This window comes from Procambarus clarkii, chromosome 27 (assembly GCF_040958095.1).
Source record: "Procambarus clarkii isolate CNS0578487 chromosome 27, FALCON_Pclarkii_2.0, whole genome shotgun sequence".
Taxonomy (NCBI): Eukaryota; Metazoa; Arthropoda; class Malacostraca; order Decapoda; family Cambaridae; genus Procambarus; species Procambarus clarkii.
This window is the reverse complement of record NC_091176.1, coordinates 29,285,716-29,306,066: the sequence shown is the minus strand read 5'-3', so window position 1 is coordinate 29,306,066 and position 20,351 is coordinate 29,285,716. Positions and strand designations below refer to the sequence as shown.

At 37.0% G+C, this 20,351-nt stretch overlaps 1 protein-coding gene across 2 annotated transcripts in view; it reads left to right on the top strand.

Annotated features, from left to right (window-relative positions):
* Positions 1 to 20,351, top strand: part of LOC123762541 (condensin complex subunit 1) — a 47,020-nt gene that overhangs the window by 436 nt on the left and 26,233 nt on the right. For both annotated transcript variants that reach the window (XM_045749040.2, XM_069332532.1), the window contains exons 2-14: positions 1,514 to 1,634; positions 2,910 to 3,050; positions 5,497 to 5,672; positions 7,270 to 7,415; positions 8,373 to 8,523; positions 10,993 to 11,241; positions 11,484 to 11,645; positions 12,025 to 12,195; positions 12,705 to 12,894; positions 14,657 to 14,816; positions 18,304 to 18,592; positions 19,103 to 19,214; positions 20,056 to 20,197. In XM_045749040.2, the coding sequence (XP_045604996.2) occupies positions 1,514 to 1,634; positions 2,910 to 3,050; positions 5,497 to 5,672; positions 7,270 to 7,415; positions 8,373 to 8,523; positions 10,993 to 11,241; positions 11,484 to 11,645; positions 12,025 to 12,195; positions 12,705 to 12,894; positions 14,657 to 14,816; positions 18,304 to 18,592; positions 19,103 to 19,214; positions 20,056 to 20,197 (2,210 nt within the window). The remainder of the gene's footprint in view (positions 1 to 1,513; positions 1,635 to 2,909; positions 3,051 to 5,496; positions 5,673 to 7,269; positions 7,416 to 8,372; positions 8,524 to 10,992; positions 11,242 to 11,483; positions 11,646 to 12,024; positions 12,196 to 12,704; positions 12,895 to 14,656; positions 14,817 to 18,303; positions 18,593 to 19,102; positions 19,215 to 20,055; positions 20,198 to 20,351) is intronic.

The following is a 20,351-nucleotide window of genomic DNA, read 5'->3' as shown; positions in this document are numbered from 1 at the left end:
ATCACAAACCTTCCAATATACAACAGAAGTTGAACACCAGTGCACAAAAGCAGTGATACAGCTTACATAAACAGTTAGACTGATCTCAAATATATGACTAAATTCTTTAAAAGGGTTCTAAATTGTGGAATGACCTCCAAAATGCAATTAAATTCTGTTCTGCTCTCAACCATTTTAAAGCATTTCTAAGACATGCCTAATTAACATCTTGCAACAAAATTCGCCCACCTTTCTTCATTGTAAATAATTCAGTGTTTGCTGTTATTAGGAATGTTAAATACTATATTTGTACTGCTACAAAAGCTAGAAATTCAATAATAAAGTAGACTATGCCTTTCTTTAATAAGTATCATTTACAGAAATGTATGTTATATGGTAAAATTCTTGAGCAATTCATATATTGTATGTAGCTTCTCATATAGAATTAAATGTTAACCTTATGAAATTTCAAGCTAAATTTGATAAATAATTTTGCTATGCCCAAAACACTGCATAATTAGTAGCTTTATGTAATGTTCAATTACTGTACCTACTAATTATCCACTGTAACATGTTCCTTTATATTTGAAAAATAACAATATTACTGGAATATTATTATTATTATTATTATTATTATTATTATTATTATTATCATTATTATTATTATTTATATTTTTATTGTATACAAACAGTTGTGCTCCAACCATGTAAATTTCAGCATTAAGTTCCAGCTAATTTGGCTTCAGATCTCAAGGAGTACCAATGATATAAAAATTCTTAAACTACTTGCCTCTACTAAAGTTATCACATGGGCCTCTTCAATGACTTAAGAAAACTTATTAATACCTTAAATCACAACTACTACTACTGTTCAATTCAGCAGTGAAATTTGAGACTAATCTCTGAATTATTTTAAATTGTACTTCAACAAGAGACAAATATATATTCATCAGTAATATTTCATCTTCTACTCCCATTAACCACAAGAGTACTGTACCACAGGGAAGCATACCAAGATCACTTCTATTTTCTGTATACTGTCTATCAATGACTTGTCAAATGCTTCTAATATTCTTGACCCTTGCCAGTAGCTATTTTCTTTTGCAGATGACACTACCTTTATCTTCTCTAGCCCCAGCCCACATACCATTAATGGTATTGCTGTAGTAAATGATGAACTAAAGAAAATGTTTCTTGTATGCACATCATCCAACAATTTTTTTTAGTTTATTTATTATGCACCCCATGCCCATCTGGTGTAGTGGATGAGGTTACAGAAGCTCATAATGGGCTCAAGATCTGAATCCCACAGCTAATATTAAACATAGAAAAGGCCCACATCATATTGTTTGAAAACAAATGTATCTAAGTAAACTTTTAAATAAACAATATATATGTTTAATAAAGCTGAATGGCTTAGTTTGTGTAACTGGTATCATTTACATGAAAAGAAAGATAATCATAAATTACAAAAGTAATATTGATTCATGGTTTTTGGTCCTGCCATTAAATTTACATATTTCCCCCCTTTCAGATGGAGTCATTTGATTTTGTTATTCCCTTAAGTTTGGATGCTCTTCAAGAGTCGACAAGCACACGACAGTATGTTGTCACCAACATCTCCATTAGTCGAGAAATACCAAAGAAGATTCAAGGTAAGACAATAATTCTAGAGGTTCTTTCGACACATTTCCATTATTAAAGTACTGTACTGTATTAATAACTTATTTTCTCTTTGTGCCCCTTACAACATTGTTACTTTGCCATGGTGCCACACTTGACCATGCTACACCCGATCTCTTCCTGATTTCTCATATTTCTTAGATATGAACGAAGAGTAGCCTGTGAGAGACCCAAATATTATAAAAGAAAACTTGTACAGTAATCTAGATTAATTGTTCATTTGCTACAAGTATTTTTAAGAAACAGAAGGGACAGTGAATGTAAGTACTGTATGGGTATTGCCGCCATGAAATATAAAAGTTTACAAATACAGTACTGTGCTTTGTTATGATGTATCGGCTCATGATTCCCAGCGGCCATCTCTGTTTAGGCACCATCATCGGCCACCTCCCATGTTCAGTGGCTCGTTTCATGGGAACCACGGAGCATTTGCATCTGATGTTATTGTGCAAAGTAGCATGGTGACCGAAATGTCGTTGTCCCTTCACATTCTAGTGTGTGGTCTGGTCATCATACTTTAGCCACGTTATTGTGACTCATCGCCTGCATATGGTGTTTCAGTATGCTTTGGTGGGGTTTGTAGTTTATTGAGATATAGTATTTATTTTTGGTGACTGGATAATGGCTTATAATACAAATTTGAATGCAAATATGGTGTGGGTGTCATGATTAATAAAGATCTTAAGCTATAACTCATTCTATAACTTTTCTAAAATAAAGACAAATAAGATTGTAGGGCATGTGTTCCCTAGATAGCCTATAAAAAGGACTAACAAAGTTAATCTTGGACTTATTTAGTTAATAGGGGCGCCTGGTAGCTGAGTGGACAGTACACTGGATACGTAGTCCTTTGGACCAGGACTCGATCCCTGGCGATGGCGGAAACAAATGGGAAGAGTGTCTTTCACCCTGATGCCCCTCTTGTCTAGCAGTAAATAGGTACCTGAGTTACAGCTGTTATGGGCTGCTTCCCAGGGGGGGGGGGGGAATCTGTTGATTGATTGACAGTTGAAAGGTGGGCCGAAAGAACCAGAGCTCAACCCCCGCAAGCACAACTAGGTGAACTAGGCGAATACTTAGACGAAAGCTCTATCGGCCTCACACTCATAACCTTATTATACTCATAACTCAAATGAGTTATTTATTTACTCCTAACTTTATAACTCATAACACTTTATACTCATAACCTTATTATAATGTAGTGCAATTAATATACAGTAATTTCTTACATATTTATTTCATTTCAGAGGCACATGTGTTGTTTAGACAAGATGGACCCAAGTTTATTATCAGAGAGCAATGTTTTGATGCATTTTACAGCATTTTGGTCAATTTTGCATCTGTTGATGATGAGTTTAAGCATCGATCATTGGATATTCTGGTAAATGGTTAGTAAACAAAAATTAGTGTACTCTATATTTTTAATAGAATGTGGGTGTTATACATAACCTTTGATGATATATAGTTTAGTTGTTAGCTTGACAAATAAAACCTAGAATACACATTGGACAATTGAAAAGTATATTAATCTCAAAGTGCACCAGAAAATAGTCCAATAAAATGTTAACAGTAATACTGAAATTATATTCCAAAGGGAAATGCCTTATGGTGGTGTAAGTTTTTGTTTTTCATTTTAATCAAGTGTTTGTTCAGAAGTTTGAGAATGCCTCATTATGTTGATGTGAAACTTAAGATGCTTATCTATTACCAAAAGTATAAGTTAAGTTAAAACTGAGTGGCCAAATGTTGCACAGTAGCAGTAAATAAAACTCCAGAAAGCATTGGGTTTTGACTGCTCTGTTCTGTAAACAGTAAGGCATGCCAAATGCAAAGGCAGTTCGTGTGCAATTTGCCCATATAACTCATGTTGGAAAAGTCTGGCAATGGAGGGTGTTTGAAACCTCGAATAATGAGCAAAAGTGCACCCACTGCTAAAGTGCAAGGCACCAAAGCACATAGGAATCAGTCATATGCTATTTACATACAATTGCAGAACTAACTACATCAACTCCTCAATAGGGCTTGCTGTGGAGAGTAAGTCCCATGCAGCAACCTGGAGGTGAGATCATTAAAGAGGAGTCAACTCACAGTGGAGAACCCGAACTCCTCAGCAAAATAGCACACATTTAAAAACGCACTATGCATAAACTAAATGTAATCATATAACAAATTGAACCAAAATATAGCATTTGTCTTCGCAAAACTACTATTACAGGGATTGCCAATGCCACTTAGTTGAAAGGAAGAACAGCTGTCAGGATCCCAGTTGAGAGGTGCCCCCCTCAGTTGCATCAGGTCAGTGAGTACAGTGGGATGCTGGCTGAGACTTGGTGAAGGAATTACCTAAGTTATTACTTAAGTGTAATTACAGGATGAGAGCTACACTTGTGGTGTCCCACCTTCCCAGTACTGTTCATACCTGGATGGGGTTCTGGGAGTTCTACTCCCCTAGCCCGGCCCGGGGGCCAGGCTTGACTTGAGAACTTGGGCCACCAGGCTGTTACTTGGAGCAGCTTGCAGGACCACATATCCACCACAGCCTGGTTGGTCCAGATCTCTTGAAGAAAAATATCCAGTTCTCTCTTGAAGACGTCCACGTTTGTTCTGGCAATATTTCTTATGCTTGTTGTGAGGATGTTGAATATCAGTGGACCTCTGATGTTCATACAGTATTCTCTGATTGTGCCTATGGCACCTCTGCTCTTCACTGGTTCTATTCTGCATTTCCTTCCATATCGTTCACTCCAGTATGTTGTTATTTTACTGTATAGATTTGGGACCTTGCCCTCTACTATTTTCCATGTGAATATTATTTGATACTTCTCTCATCTCCTTTCTAGGGAGTACACTTAGAGAGTTTTGAAACAATAAAGCACCCCAATAGTTTAGGTGCTTTATCGCATCTATGTATGCTATATATGTTCTCTGTATTCCCAGTATTTCGGCAATATCTCTTGCTCTGAAGGGGAAAGTGAGTATCGTTTGTCATATGACTGAAACTTATGATGGTTTTGGCATCCACCACAGTCTCGCTTAACATTTTCCAACCATCTAGCACTGTTTGCAAAAGTGAACTTTTTAATGTTTTGTTAGTAGCTTTATTTGCTTACCCTGAATCTATGACCTCTTGTTCTTGATGTTTCAGGTTTCATGAATTCTTTGTCAATTTTGTCGATTCTTGTTACTGTTTTATACATAGTGATCATATCACCTCTTTTTCTTCTATTTTCTAGTTTTGGTATATGCTCCAGCTTATCCTCGTAGCTCTTGTCTTTCAGTTCCAGAAGCAATTTACTTGCATGTATTTGCAGCTTTTCCAGTTAGTTTATGTGCTTGTGAGAAATGAGCATCATATAATTGCTGCATATTCCAGTTTTGGTCTCATAACAGTCGTGAATAATTTCTTCAATATTTTGCCATCCATACATTTAAAAGCAATTCTGAAGTTAGAAAACACAGCATGGGCTCCTTGCACAATGTTCTTTATGTGATTCTCAAGAGACAGTTCTCTATCCAGAACCACCCCTAGATCTCTTTCTTTATCAGAATCCTTTAAAGTTTTGGACTGTGTTATCCCCCTATTTCCCCATACAGGTTGAAAGCACATGGAATATAATTCTCATAAAACATATATGGTAGTGGTAATAGTTGCAGCTGCAATAGTATAATAGCAGTATTAGTGTCGAGATTACATTCCTTGAGAGGCGAGCATGTATTGCATTCATGGTATCGTTTAAACTTGATGTAAGATTTTAATGTGCTGCTTGACCTCAGCTTCCCACTTACGGTGTGATGTACTAAGCAAAAACACTTATTTTTTATTATGCTCTACAGCAATGGGAAAGCTGTCTGCTGAACTAGCTCTTCTACTTGATGGAGAGATGTCAGGCCGTGAAAAGCACAACTGGCTGAATGTTCTGAAGATGACCACTTATTTGGCATGCAACCTTACTGAAGCTTTTGAAAATAACTACAACAAACCAACCACTGACACATTATTGCTTGGCAAGGTAGGAAATAAGTACTTTATCTACTAACATTAACTGAAATAGGGAATTAAAACAAGAGTGATATAAACAAATCCACAAGGGTCGTGATGAGGGTTTGAACCTACGCATGGGATGTTCCCAGCTGCGCCTTAGTCACCTGAGCCGCGTTTGAGAGTCCCTTGTGGATGTGTTCATTTGATATATCATGCTATTGTGATTTCTGTGTGTAAGAGTGATATAAGGCTTTTATATAGATGTCTGTGATTAGTCCTTTAATGTATTTCAAATAGACAACATACCCTAATATTAAAGGTATGATATAAATTTTTTACAAATATTTCTGAATGATTTTATCTGCAGATGATGACTCAATAATGTGACTGAATTATTTTATCTAACTTTTATTATAGTTATTTGCTCTCCACCTTTAAAAATAACTGATTGCATATGTTCCATGTGTAAGTAGAAATGGAAATTTATTGATAGTTGTGTATCAAAGAGGGTTTTTAAACCCTCTTTGTTGTCTTTGTTGTGTTATTTTTGTTGTCTCTAAACATGGTTGCATACATAGTGTCACATTACATTGTCTTTGAATTTTGGGGTAGTTCTGGGAAGTGTAATTCCCCAACTTGTTTACACTGAATGTGCAGACTATCCTCTAGACAACCATGGCACACTGCCCTGGCACAGTTCTTCATGCACACTGTTGGAGCAGCTCTCTTCTGACCAGACTATCCTCTAGACAACCATGGCACACTGCCCTGGCACAGTTCTTCGCACACTGTTGGAGCAGCTCTCTTCTGACCAGATTATCCACTAGACAACCATGGCACACTGCCCTGGCACAGTTCTTCACACACTGTTGGAGCAGCTCTCTTCTGACCAGACTATCCTCTAGACAACCACACTGCCCTGGCACAGTTCTTCACACACACTGTTGGAGCAGCTCTCTTCTGACCCACTGATCAGCTCGGTACCCTATGCTTGGCTCCTTCCAACCCTTCCCTATAGTGTTTACACATACAGTACTTGGATATTCAGTACAGCACAGAATTTCAAATAAATTAAATTCTAATAATGATACAGTTCCCAAAATTTGACTATTGGGATTTATAAGCAAACCCTAATATCCTTAAATTTTTATAGTGTAGAAAGATAATGCAGGTACAACATAAACCTGATTAATCACTGATTGAAAATGTCATGTGAAGTAAGCTGTCATCTATGAGTTAACAATATAGGGGTGGGAAACATTTTGGAATAAAAGATAATGCGAGCCTGTAATATGGAAAAAAGATTAGAAACATTCACTAAGAAAATTATTTAATTATTCTCAGTTAGAAGTGCTTTTAAATGCTAAAGGTATAGATGTAGGCGTTATTAGATGAGCCTACTATTTATGTATACTGTACTCGATTATGATGAAGTAATTGTCAATAAGGAATAATGCATTCACTGTACTGTACTTTGATTCACTGGAAAGTGTTAGGGGACATAAGGATATGGGCATTAAATATAAATGTTTTGGTATGAATGTAATTTTTTCTTATCATCCATTTACTATATAAATTATTAGATAAATTTCCAAGAGAGCATAATTTTGTTTAAAATATTGCAGGCACGAAAAAAGACTGCTCGAACTTCTGATGATGTCATGGATTGGGAAGAAGAGAGAAATCACATGTTACTACAGATTTTCTCTGTTCTGCAGTACCCATTGCAACGTCTGTGGGAACCTCCTATCATGGAAGAAGATTTTGTCAAGTGAGTGGTGTAGTTAATTAGGCCTCACATGAAGTGCAGCTTTCCATGTCAATGATTAAATTTATTTGGGGCTTGTAAATATTTCAGCTCCTATGTCAGCCATGGATAATGAATTTTGCTTATGAATTTCCATTTTACTGTAACTTTATGAAATGTTATGATTTGGAAGTTCTAAGCATAATGAGGCATTTAGGAAGCTTTCTTGCTTTCTACCATACTGTACTGAAAGACCTAAAGTGTTTGCTTAAGCACCCTAAGTGGAAGAAGCATCTTTAAAATCTGAAGGGTTGACATAGTAGAAACCTTGACGTGAAGAGGTCATATGTTCAGTTATCATAGCAAATATAACTGACACATTTCTGATTTTGTGATTAAATCCAAGTCTTGTAATATGTAAATTATATTGTATCAGGTATTCATATTCATCAGTTATATCCAGTGAGAATTTGTTTTGTTTACCAGTTATATCATAAACACTTGTCTTCTGGGAAGGAATGGAGGTATACAGTGTCTGCTGCACAGATTATCTATGGTCACTGGCAGCTTATTACTAAAACACGAAAGATTTTTTTAAGCTGTTTATTGGGTTAGTACATTGATTTTGGTATCAAAATGTTTGGAAATGAATGTGTGTAAGTATACAGAAGTAAAAACAAATAAAAATAAAAAAGTAGGAATAAACAATATCAGGAATTTGAAGGTGAAAGTAGCTGATGATACAGTACAGTATCATCAGCATGCGAAAGTGTTCAGAGAAGTACAGTACCCTTTTTTGTTTTGGTTGTCCGGAAACTTGTTTTAGGCTTTTGCCTTTTTTTTTTAAGCTGGCTTCTTGCTAGCGTATTTATCATGTCACTAATATTGAGGCTCTATCCCCAGTAGAATTTAAAAAACAATCTAGGTACATAACAAATTTATGAATCTCATGTGATTTTATATAAAAGCTTAATTTTTCAGTTTGATTGCCAACTGTTGTTACAAGATCCTTGAATCACCGAGTATGAACTTAGCACGCACAAAACCCACTCGTGACTCCATATTCCAGATAATTGGTACATTGATAAAAAAGTTCAATCATGGTCTGGGGTGTGCCCTGAAACTTATGCAGGTATGTAAGAATTTTTTAATGCTTATAATATACAGATCCATAAGAAAAGATAAGAGATTCTAGGACATATTTATGGCATCGAACATGATCATAAAATATTAGTTTAACATAAATGCAGTCCTCATAAATCACAGCTATTTCTTGGCTTAGAAACCTTGGCTGATCAATTGTCAAAGAATCTTATGATTTTCAGTATACAGTACTGTATTTTAAGTTTATGGGCTATCTAGGGATGTCTAGAAATAAATTTAGTTCAGCTTTAGGGTGTTGTAGTAATCCCTAGACAGCAATTATTAAATTTTATACCAAACTTTGAACATACTTTTTAAAATCAGAAAGGGTACTTTATAATTGTATATCCCTAGTAATGATACTTTTATGATGTTTAAATGTTTTTATTAACTGTCCTACTTGATTGCATCATAATGTAAGGTATGTCATGACCAGCAAGACAAAATCATGAGAACAGTCTAACACCAGTGCAAATAGGAATTTTTCAAACACTCCCTGCAGGATCATATTAATATTAAGTAGAACTGGAGAACAGTCTAATGACCAGAAGGTACATATATAAAATCAACGCCCTCTCAAGCCTTCCGTGGCATCAGAAGTGATGCCAAGGAAGGCTTGAACTCCATCCACTTTGGTACCCTCACCAACCACCTCCAAGGGGCAGCATTATGTCCAGGAGGGTTCTTTACCTCAAGCACTTCACAGTCTTTCTGACTATCTCATAGCAGTGCTGCTGGCAGGGATTTAGATTTCAGGCAAGTGATTTATTTTACCTTTCAAAATGTTCATGACACTATGAGCCCATGTTAGTATTGGGTAAATTGTCCATATCCAGCCAATTAAGAAATTTATGCTAAATAACCTTCCAGGGATGGTGCCTTCGTTTAATAAGTTTTTGCATATTTAAGAAAGTTATAGCTGTTCTTGTGGAATTAAAAATAAAAAATATTATGTTACTGAAAATCCCATTGTATGACTTGAAAAATGAGATTTTGATCTTTACAATGCCACCAGAATCTATAGAGGTACTGTATTAATAAAATGTATCACTGCTGCTGCCTATGAGCTAGCTTCTCCCTCACACTTTCCAATATGTTCATTATAATAAAGGAGTTAAGCAAAAAACTCCTTCCTGAGCTGATACCACAGATGCTTCCATTATGATATGTAACTTTACAAAAGCTCCTATTACATAGTTGGAATAAGAAGACAGTGAAGAGAATATCTTAATCGACACTGAGCGATCAGACATAAGAATAGGAAAATCAGCTCAACACCCCCTATAGATGGTCACTGAATTCACGAGGAAAGCCAATTTACACTGCTAACTTCATATCATTTTATATCTAGAAGCAGAACTTCAAAGTAATTATTCATAGTACAGTATTGTCATGCATTCTGCACCAGGCCTAGATTCCTGGAATTCTATATTCATCAAGAATTGCAAAAAATCACTATCATAGGCCCTAAACATTATTTGGATGTAGATCCTAGATACTGGTAGTAACCCGACATACTTAATTCAGCAGAAATAGCTCTACTCCATGAAAGAGCAAATAAAGCAGTCAATTAATTATAGATGAACAGCATTATCATCACAAATCACAAGTGTTTGAAATAGTGCTAAAAAGTAACATCACAAAACACATGGAATCACAGCATGTGCATAACTCTGGACAACATGGGTTCAAAACAGGGCACTCCTACTTACAATTACTAGACACTAGCAATTGTACTGAAATATGGCTAAGCAATCTTTTACCCTACATCCCCTGGCTATTGTGACCCAACATTCCCAGGACAGGCCAAGGTAGCCGAGTTCCAAAGGAAGTCAAAATGTGAGCAATGTAGGAAAGCAAAATGGCCGAACAGAACAATGACCCACAGGTGATAGCCCTCAGGAAAAGTCAGTGAAATGTCATAACCTAACCCCAAACTCCTCACTAGAGGAGAGTGAAAGGGGCAAGGCCACAAGGACGCATTGATGGAAGGGTGGGCTAAAAGGCCAGGGGCAGAAATTGTCTCTTTCCAGGATTGAAACAAAATGAATACAGAACAGAATCCAGTATTAAATATAGAGCTCTCCACCCCGATACAAAAAGCCTCCAACTGTCACAAGATTGGAAAAGGAATAGTGAGGCAAAGACCAGAAAGCAGGTGAGTTCAAAGTAGTCAGAAAAACCACCCAAAAAACACAAATCAGGATTCCAAAACAGCATCAAGTACCGAATAGTCTGAGAAAGCAAATCTCGGCCAACAATTGTAAATTAAACATTCTTCATCTCTGTGTTAGGGAGTCTTCTAATGCCAGGAGTTAACTTTGTCATTCTCCTCTCTAGACTTTCTAATGTTCAGAAGCATCTAAGGGACCAATTCAAAGTAGTTTTACTATTTTTTACCTCTGCCATGCTGATTAATTTTTATTTTTGTACTGAAAGTTTTATTATCTTTCCACAGCTGTTGCAACACTTTGAGCATATGGTGACTCCTGCTGCCCAGGGAGTAATTCTCCTGGTTGAATCCTTTGGGATAAAATCAGTGGTGGCTGAACTGGTACGAGAAATATCTAAAGTGGATGCCAGGGACTTGTTGAAAGACACCTCAGGTCTTCGCAATTTCTCTCAATTTCTCATGGAGGTTTCAGATAAATGTCCACAAGTGGTGATGCCATCACTTAGCTTATTAATTAATTTTTTACATGAAGAGGTGAGTTTGATTATAAAAACAAGAAGCTTTCAAAAAGCTCAAGTATGAAAAGCAGTAGATATTTATGATGGTAAATTACATTAAAAATTGCTTGTAGTAATTTCCTTATTTAAAGATGGTTTTATGTTAATTCAGTGGATTTCATTAAAACAATTGTAGTACAGTATATAAACTTTTAATTTTGCAGGACTTTTGGAAAATAAATAAATTATATATATTTATATATATATTTTATTTTATAGGCACAGAGTATGCGGAATTGTGTGTTGTCTATCCTTGGGTCTTTAGTACTTAAAGTGCTCAGTGGAGAAGATCTTGATTTCAAGAGCAAAGAGTTACGTGATCAGTGTCTTGACCACTTAGAGGATCACATTCATGATGTTCATGCTTTTGTTCGCAGTAAGGTAAGTAAGAGACAAGCCTGCCTACCCTGAGTGCAGTGTTAATGAACTTTTATTTGTTATGTTCTTGTGTTCTTATAGTTTCAAACATAGGTTAGAATTATATAGGAGTGAGTGGGTTGATGTAAATAGGAGTGGTTTTGTACGGATCATTAGACCTTCTGCAGTTCCCTTTATTCTTCTGTTCTTAATACTGTAATTACATAATAAGCAATAAATAATAAAAGTTAATACAGATACTGTGTGCTGCAATGGTGCTGTTAAAAGATGTACATAAAAATATGATAAATTATTTAGCATTTTCCCAGACTTATTCCACTAGTTATCCCACTATTCTATATCCCACTAGTTATCATTATCATTAAACATTTTTCTTTTACAGGTTCTACAGATATGGAATGAATTAATAACAGAGAAAGCCGTTCCTTTACGGAGACAGCACAGAATACTAAAGCTTGTATTAGGGCGCTTGCAGGACAAGTCCTCAATTGTACGAAAGAATGCAGTTCAATTATTAACTGCATTTGTAAAAGGCAATCCATTTGCTGCCAAGGTTAGTACTGTATTTTTAATTCAAAGTTTTCTTCCCTTTAAAGCCAATGGGGCTATAATTTCCTTGAAATGTGTTCTGTTATTTAATATTGCAAAATACAATAAGGGCTCTGAAGTTCTTACTGTTCTTATAAAATGAACTTTGATGCATCTTAATATTATTCTTGCATTAAAAGATAATATAATTTTGTTATTGTTTAACCCCCCAGACTTCAATGCTTTCCCTAGCTTGTTTGGGAATTGGTAGGTACTAATTTACTGTTATAGATTATAGTTTATATGACGAGTAAAGTGTGTATGAACCTTTAATTTTCTTTCTCTGCATGCACTTGGGCCCTTGTTATACATGCTTTATGTCTGCATGATCCAAATATATAGGGAAGTGTGAAATGGAATAATGATGTTTTAGATTCTATATACTGTAATAATTTTTTAGAGAAATGAAAGAAAGGGAGTCAGGTTCAGACAATGAAAATATGTATCTTATGTATAATAAGTACATTTTTTCAGTTGCCATTGGAAGAACTACAATCACAGTATGAAATAGAATTGAAGAAGCTCCAAGAAATGTCACCTGGCATTATATTAGAATCTTCAGACAAAAAGAATACACCAGTGGAGAAGACGGTTACAACAAATGAACTGTGGAATGCAATGCTTCCAGAAGTAGTTGACAGTATTCGTGAAATTATTAATGAAGGTTTGTCCCTACTCTTTGAAATTTGCATCATCAGGTTACTTATTCATGGTTGTAACTTCATGTACACACAGAGAGGAATCTTACTCAGATGGATTGAGTTGCATCAAATCCCTACCACTGCATAGGAACTTGTTACATCCAAACATTACCATCTCACTACAGTATTTTATAGTAGAACTATATAACCTGTTTTTGGGAGTAGATAAAACACCATTTACTATATAGTCAAACCATCAAAATTCCAACCTCTTTTTAACAAATTCACCCTTATATCTGCAGTATATATGACACTGCCACCACCACCTGGTGACAATGACTGCCACCACCACCTGGTGACAATGACTGCCACCACCACCTGGTGACAATGACTGCCACCACCACCTGGTGACAATGACTGCCACCACCACCTGGTGATGATGAACCATCATCACCATGAAATGAAGCACCATGAAAATATTAATGAAAATGAAACACTGAGGCAATTAGCAGACATCACAAAACAAAGGCATGGTTTTTGTTGGTAATTGGTTGCCAGTTACCAACCTCAGAGACCCTCAAGGTTGCCTCTGGTTGTCAGGTGAGGGAGCTTTATATGCTCCTCCGTAGGTTTGGGCTCTGTTCTTTCGGCCATTATGAATGGTTCTTCACCTGTGGCCTTCTCATTCTTTCTCATTCCTTCTCATTTCTTCTCATTCTCAGACAGAAATGGTTGGCTTCTGGAGGGGTTCCTTGATGTTTGCAGCTTGGTTTGTCCAGCTGGATGGTTGTGCATTCTGGTGATGTCCAAATATGGCAGCCTGTTGCTACTGGCAAGCCACTGATGAGGATTTAGCGGACACCATCGATCAGGTTTCCTTGGTCCCTCATTGCATGTTCCTGGGTCATCCGTTGTATCCTTATGCAAGCCAATCTGCGGTTTTCCCTCAGGCCCTTGTTGTTCATCACTAGTGTTGGCAATCATCTTCACTATTATTTCATGGGCTGCCATTCAGGTTCATGGATTTTGGAGAGCTTCTGTTAAACACCTGGACCAGGTTTCCTAGCCTGAAATTTCTTCTTAGACTTTGTGGCTTCCACCTCTCCTCCTTCTTGGTAAGTTCCATGTTTTTCTTCTTCTCTGTTATTTGCTAGCTTCAGGGAGCCATCAAGGAGTTTCCCCAGAAAACCCATATTGAATGTGATGAAACTCCCGTTTCTGAATGAGACCTAATGGCTGCCTGATTCCCTCCCCCTCTACTAGGTAGAGGGTTTGTAGTTCATCAGCTCAAGACTGAGCCTGCTTGCAGTCAGAATGCCACTGGCTGGTGGCTCTGTACATATGCACTAGGGGGGTGCTTCATACCCAAGTTCGAATGACTTAATTCATTTTGAGTAACTTTTTAGTAGTGTGTTGCCCGTTTCGGTGCGTTGTTTCATGAATCTTGCAGTTCTATATATTGTCTGACCTGCTTTTCTGGCTGCTTTCCCAGTGAAAGTAATCGTAACAATCCCAGGCTCTCTCTACCTATGTGAGGGGCCCAAGATCTGGCTTTAGGTCCCTGGTAGGCCAACAGGATTCCTAAGATTGATGTGACTGTGTATATAAAGCTATCTCAGTGAGTTGGCTTCAGGAAGCCACCAAGGTTCAGGCAGAAAGGGGCATTTCATTACACTCGATGATGGTTATTTGTATACTGATATGATGGCCTGGGAATACCTCCCTTGATGAGCTATGATCAAAACATATCTAGTAAAGAAGTTTAAGAATTTATTTGTATTGCAGATGGGTCAGATGATGATGGTGAAGATACTTTGGAAGATGGTGTATCTCTCAATGATGCAGTGTCTGATGTAGCAGAGGCACTCAAGTCTAGTAAGATTCGTCGTGCAGTGAAGTTATTAGAAGCTGCCTTTGAATTATTCAGTGGAGCTGAAATTCTTGTGTAAGACAGTAGAGCCTTGATGTTCTTGATTACCTCTGGTAAAGATACCTCATGGTTTTGAGATTTATTTATATTATTTGCAGGACACCTAAGCACATCAACATGAAACTTTCAAGATACAGTATGTCCAAAGACATGCTTGACTGTAGTTGCAAGTAGCAGGCACATGGGAATAGGTATTTCCAGACCACTAGTTTTAGCTCAACCTTAAGAATTTGGGAAGTGAACGACACAAAATAGGTCTTCAGTGTGAATGGTGGTATTACTGGTGTTTATAATTCTTGGCTTATCAAGATATTACATTGCTTTAATTGTAAGGATGTGGGGGTGAGATTTTCACACAAGGAAATGGTTGTAACAGGCAGATAGATGAACAAGACTTCTATATTTTCATACTAACTTTGGGATTAAATATGCTACAGTAAAACAGACATAAATCAGAAGAAATAACAAATATGATAATGGGACATTTGAAAACACTTAGTTTGCTCTTCTAGTTGAGTGCTTATTTCAACTGCACCGGTGAAATTGCTAGGGGGACACAAGACATGGTATGTTTATCAGTTACCTACAGAATGGGATACAAAATATATGCAGTGTTTCCAGGCACTTGCTGGCTGTTTACTCTGGCACTTCATTCCGGAGCACCCCAAGGCTGTTTTTGGACTGTTGGATTGTTACACTACAATGGGCTTTTGCTCGTATTAAATTTCTGCTTGAGTTAAACAGTTTGTATTTAGTTGATGAAACAAATATTCATTACTGTGAAGATTGCTTCTCTAAGCTGCCACCAAGCAGCTGCCACAAAGCAGCTGCCACCAAGCAGCTGCCACCAAGCAGCTGCCACCAAGCAGCTGCCATCAAGCAGCTGCCATAAAATGTTAAAAAACTCAGATATGACCTAATTTGTTTAATAATAATAATAATTGCCCAAAATGCTGTGCATATTAATGGCTTTAGGCATAGAGTATACTAAGCAATTATATAATAAATTAGTATAGTGTATTTATTTGTATATAATAAATTATCAAATTATAATATTTACCCAAAAATATTCTTAAATTAGCCAAAAGTGAATCTATTATTGTGGTATGTGTAATTACCGCTCATCCATGCCTAAAGGAATTTTTGTGCTAAATCACAATATTAATAAATGTGTAAAAATGTTCAATTATAACTAATATTTTCAAACTATCAAACAAATATTATCACTCAATAATTACTGAAAACCTATAAACAAAATTGCCAAATATATGTGGAAATGTGTCCAACTCACAAACTATATCCATATGGTATCCATATGCAGGCGATGAATCACAATAACGTGGCTGAAGTATGTTGACCAGACCACACACTAGAAGTTGAAGGGACGACGACGTAAGGCATGAAATTGCCTTTATCTACAAATCATTCTCTCGCCTTGGTTATCCTTTGCATTTCATCAACTGTGCCTACTCTCAAGCTAAACAAAATTTCTTTCATCCTAAACCTGCTTCCAACACTAGTAGCACTGTACTATGCCTTCCCTTCATATCTGAACTCAAAACTTTTACCAATACCTTTCGTCCTCTTGACATTAAACTCGCCTTTCGATAAACTAACACACTTTGTAGCAATCTAGTTCACACTGCTCCTCCTGCTTCTAATGCTGCTGGTGTCTACTCTATTTCCTGTTCATCTTGTCCTCTCCAATACTTTGGCAAAACTGGCCGTACACTGAATGACAGACTTAAAGAACACAAGAGAAGTGTTAAGTCTGCAGACACTAACAATGCTCTCTTCTGCCATGTGAGGGATTCTAATCATCCCATTGATTGGTCTTCCTCCAAAATAATCTTTCCTGCCTCTACTTTACACAGATGCCATCTTGTAGAATCGGCTCTTATACACAATGTACCCAACATGAACTTGAGTCCTGGCTTTGTTGCTGTGGACTCTTCCCTTTCACAGTATATACTCAAATGCTCTAATCTTTCTAACAAACGTGGCTTAACATAAGCTTACCCCTTCCATTTATCTTTCTTTCTCTTTCCTTTTCTTTCTCTCTTCTCCCCTTTTTCTGTTCATTGTCTTCTCCTACACTCCCTTGCTATCCTCTTCTTATTCCTATTACTATCTCCTTCGGTGGTTATAATAGGAGCTGCCTCGTATGGGCCAATAGGCCTTCTGCAGTTCTCATTATTACTACTATCCCCTACACCTTACTTTCCTCCTCAGCTCTCTCTTGCCTATTTATTGCCTGTCTCTACCTCCTCATCACAATCGACTTGAGAATGGTCCAGGACGGACTGAAACGTCGTCGTCCCTTCAACTTCTAGTGTGTGGTCTGGTCAACAACGTTGCTCATGTTTCTCACCTCTCTATTTGCGACAAGAAATGCATGCAAGTCACCTTGTGCTTTGGTTCTTTTGTATGTATCTCCAAGCTGCTTTACTCATTCATGTTCTTTAACAAATACAGGGTCAAGGACCCACTTGGCTGGTGGTAGGTGTTGTCCACTTCTGCTAGGCTTACGGCTTGTTCCCCAACACACCCATGTGTCGTAGTAGGTAGTAATTGATCAACGAAATCTCTGGAGAAGGCTTGTACATTCGTTACTGTGTAATCTTAATACCATTTTGAAATTAAACTCCTCAAGTGCTTCTCAAGTGCTTCTCTATGAACTATTCTCTCCCTTCATACCCAACATTGCTTGGGTGACTAAGCTGAAAATAAGATCCAACTGCTCACTACTTTAGTTACATGTATATTACTGATATCTAGCTTTTGCAGCAAGTAGTTTGGTCACTAGCAATCATTATAAAATGTTAATTATGTTTTCTTGTTGCTAATTACCATTTGCAGATGGTGTTGAGGGTATTGCTCACTGCTGTGGGTCATTGTTGGCTGGTCTCTCTGTGATTACTTAAGATAAGATTTGTCATTGGCTCCCTTCCCTTGTATTTATACCTGATAACACAACTAGTAAAGATATTTAAAAGGCCTTGTAGAGGAGCTTACAAAAGCTTAGTGTAATGGCATTTTTATGGCAATCCCAATTGGTTCCTGGTTCAAGGAAGCACTTAAAGGACCACCTCAAAAGGATGTGTTTCGCTATGCTTAATACCCTATTTTTCTGTAAGGGTTGTAAACTAATTGAACGTACTTGAAGCAGAGGTGATAGAAGCCACCTCGGTTCAGGTGGTATAAAATGCACCAGTTACAAAGATCTTTCACCCTGTAGACACTGGTAATCTCGTTCTCTTGTTACACAAGCCTCGATTCTTTGTTCTAGTTGACACTTGTTCTCTTCGTGAATTCCATTGAACTTGGTGTATTCATTACAGCTCCCAGTAGTCACTGCACCTTCTATACTGATTTTGATTTCATATGGAAATTTTAAACAGTTACATTAAAAAGTACTGTATTCTTATATTATATATTTTATTACAATTGCTTGTACTTTTATATCAAATGCATTCTTCTTTCTTTGCATGTGACACTGAAGGTATAATCCAGAAGATTGCAGCAATAGATCATATAAAGAGATTTCAAAGAAGTTGACTGAGAACCAGATGCGCTACCATGTGGTCCTGGAGCGCATTTTTAAAGCTGCTGGAGAAATGGAACGAATGAAGGAGTCTGAGAAAAATGGAGAAAAAATGGATGAAGATGAAGCTAACAAAAATGATAGACAAGAAACTGAAAAGAGCAGTGAGGAAAGTGAAGAAAATGAGAAAGAAAAAGAAATAAATGCTGAAGTAGCTAAGCAGAAGCAGTTGGTGATTTATCTTAAGGTTAGTCATAGACTAACAAATTAAACTCACCCCTGTTTGGAACATAGCGGTTAGTTTATTATATCTGTGGTGTTAAAGTGCCACTTAATTTATTATTAATATAATAAATCGTAATACTGTACAGTATTTTAAATATAAATCATTGGCACTGTATTACTATTTTCCAATACTTGCACCACATATATATTTGCATGCAACCTTTGTGCCACAATGCCTTTCTAGATCTTCTACACTGCTAATATAACTACAGTACTCTTAACAACCAGTTCAAATATATACTGTATGTTGTACCCCTCTTTCACACTTTTTTCAGTCACACACACACACATGCACGCACACACACACACACACACACACACACACACACACACACACACACACACACACACACACACACACACACACACACACACACACACTCTCACTCACTCACTCACTCACTCACTCACTCATGTATTCTCTTTCTTCCTTCTTCTCTATATAAAATTGTAACAAAGGTTTTTTTTTCAGGATTCTGTTGCCTTTGCAAAATTAATTCATAAAGGCTTGCCTGTGGTGTGCCAGTTGATGGGAAGCAAAATTGTCTCTGATGTGTTGGAAGCAGTTTCATTCTTTGTTACAGGTTAGTCAGCAGGTGTTACCCGTCCTCCTTCTTGTGTACTTTCTTTATGTGCTCTGGTAAATACTCTTTATTGAGTCAATGTGTTGAAAGCCTTTGAAATACTGACTTAATTTCTTATGAGTCATTGTTCAACCATGGAGGCCTATACTGTACTTAGCTCAGCTTTGAGGGCTAAATATCATCAAAATGGCTATCCTGACCATGACCCCACCCCTTGCACAAAATTTTGTATGTACATATTTGTTTTTCTTTATAATATGTATTGCAAAGTATGACAAAATGTTGCATATCTACCCTTATTTTGGCCTGAACAGTAGTCAACAATGTCATTAATCAGCATTACGTTGTGGTGGATGCATGACCCAAAAATATTATTTTATGTATGTTTCATATGAAATATTGTTAAAATGTAAGGAATCTGTCCACAAAGGTAAAAAGAATACCAAAATAATAATATTGACCTGGCCACCAACCAGGAGGCCTGGTCAGAGCCTGGGCTGCAGTGATGCATCAATAGGAATTGTATGGGAATCAAACCTAGGAATCATCAATAGGTGTATGACATGTATACAGTTAAGGTCATTATGTTGGCCCAAGTAGGTGCTGTGGTTATCATATGATGGTTTGAGACAAGGGACTGAACTTCCTCTTGACTCAAAGTTATTTTATGATCTTTCATAGCTGCTGGGAGGACACCATTGAACTGTTGGATTATTGACACAGTAAATGATGACCCCATTTCTTTAAATTATCAATACATCACAATGACTGCACTTTAGGAGTTAAAAAATTTATTTGTTACTATCTCATTATTTAAAAGCTAAACTAATGTACATTACAGCATTTGAGTTTGGTTTGCTGAATGCTATGACTGGGGTACGCCGAATGCTGGCATTGGTATGGAGTAAGGAACAAGGCATCAAGACGGCTGTCGTCGAGGCATATCAGCGTCTTTACATAAATATTGATTCCCCCAATGACAGGTTAGTTGATTTATATATCTAAAAATCTTATACATATTTTGTTATATCTTGTATTTACACACTTTGTGTACCACCTGGAACTTTGGTGAGCTGTAGGGTAGGTTTAGGTAGGGAGGAAGACAGAAGAATGGGAAGTGGAAATACAGGGCAGGTG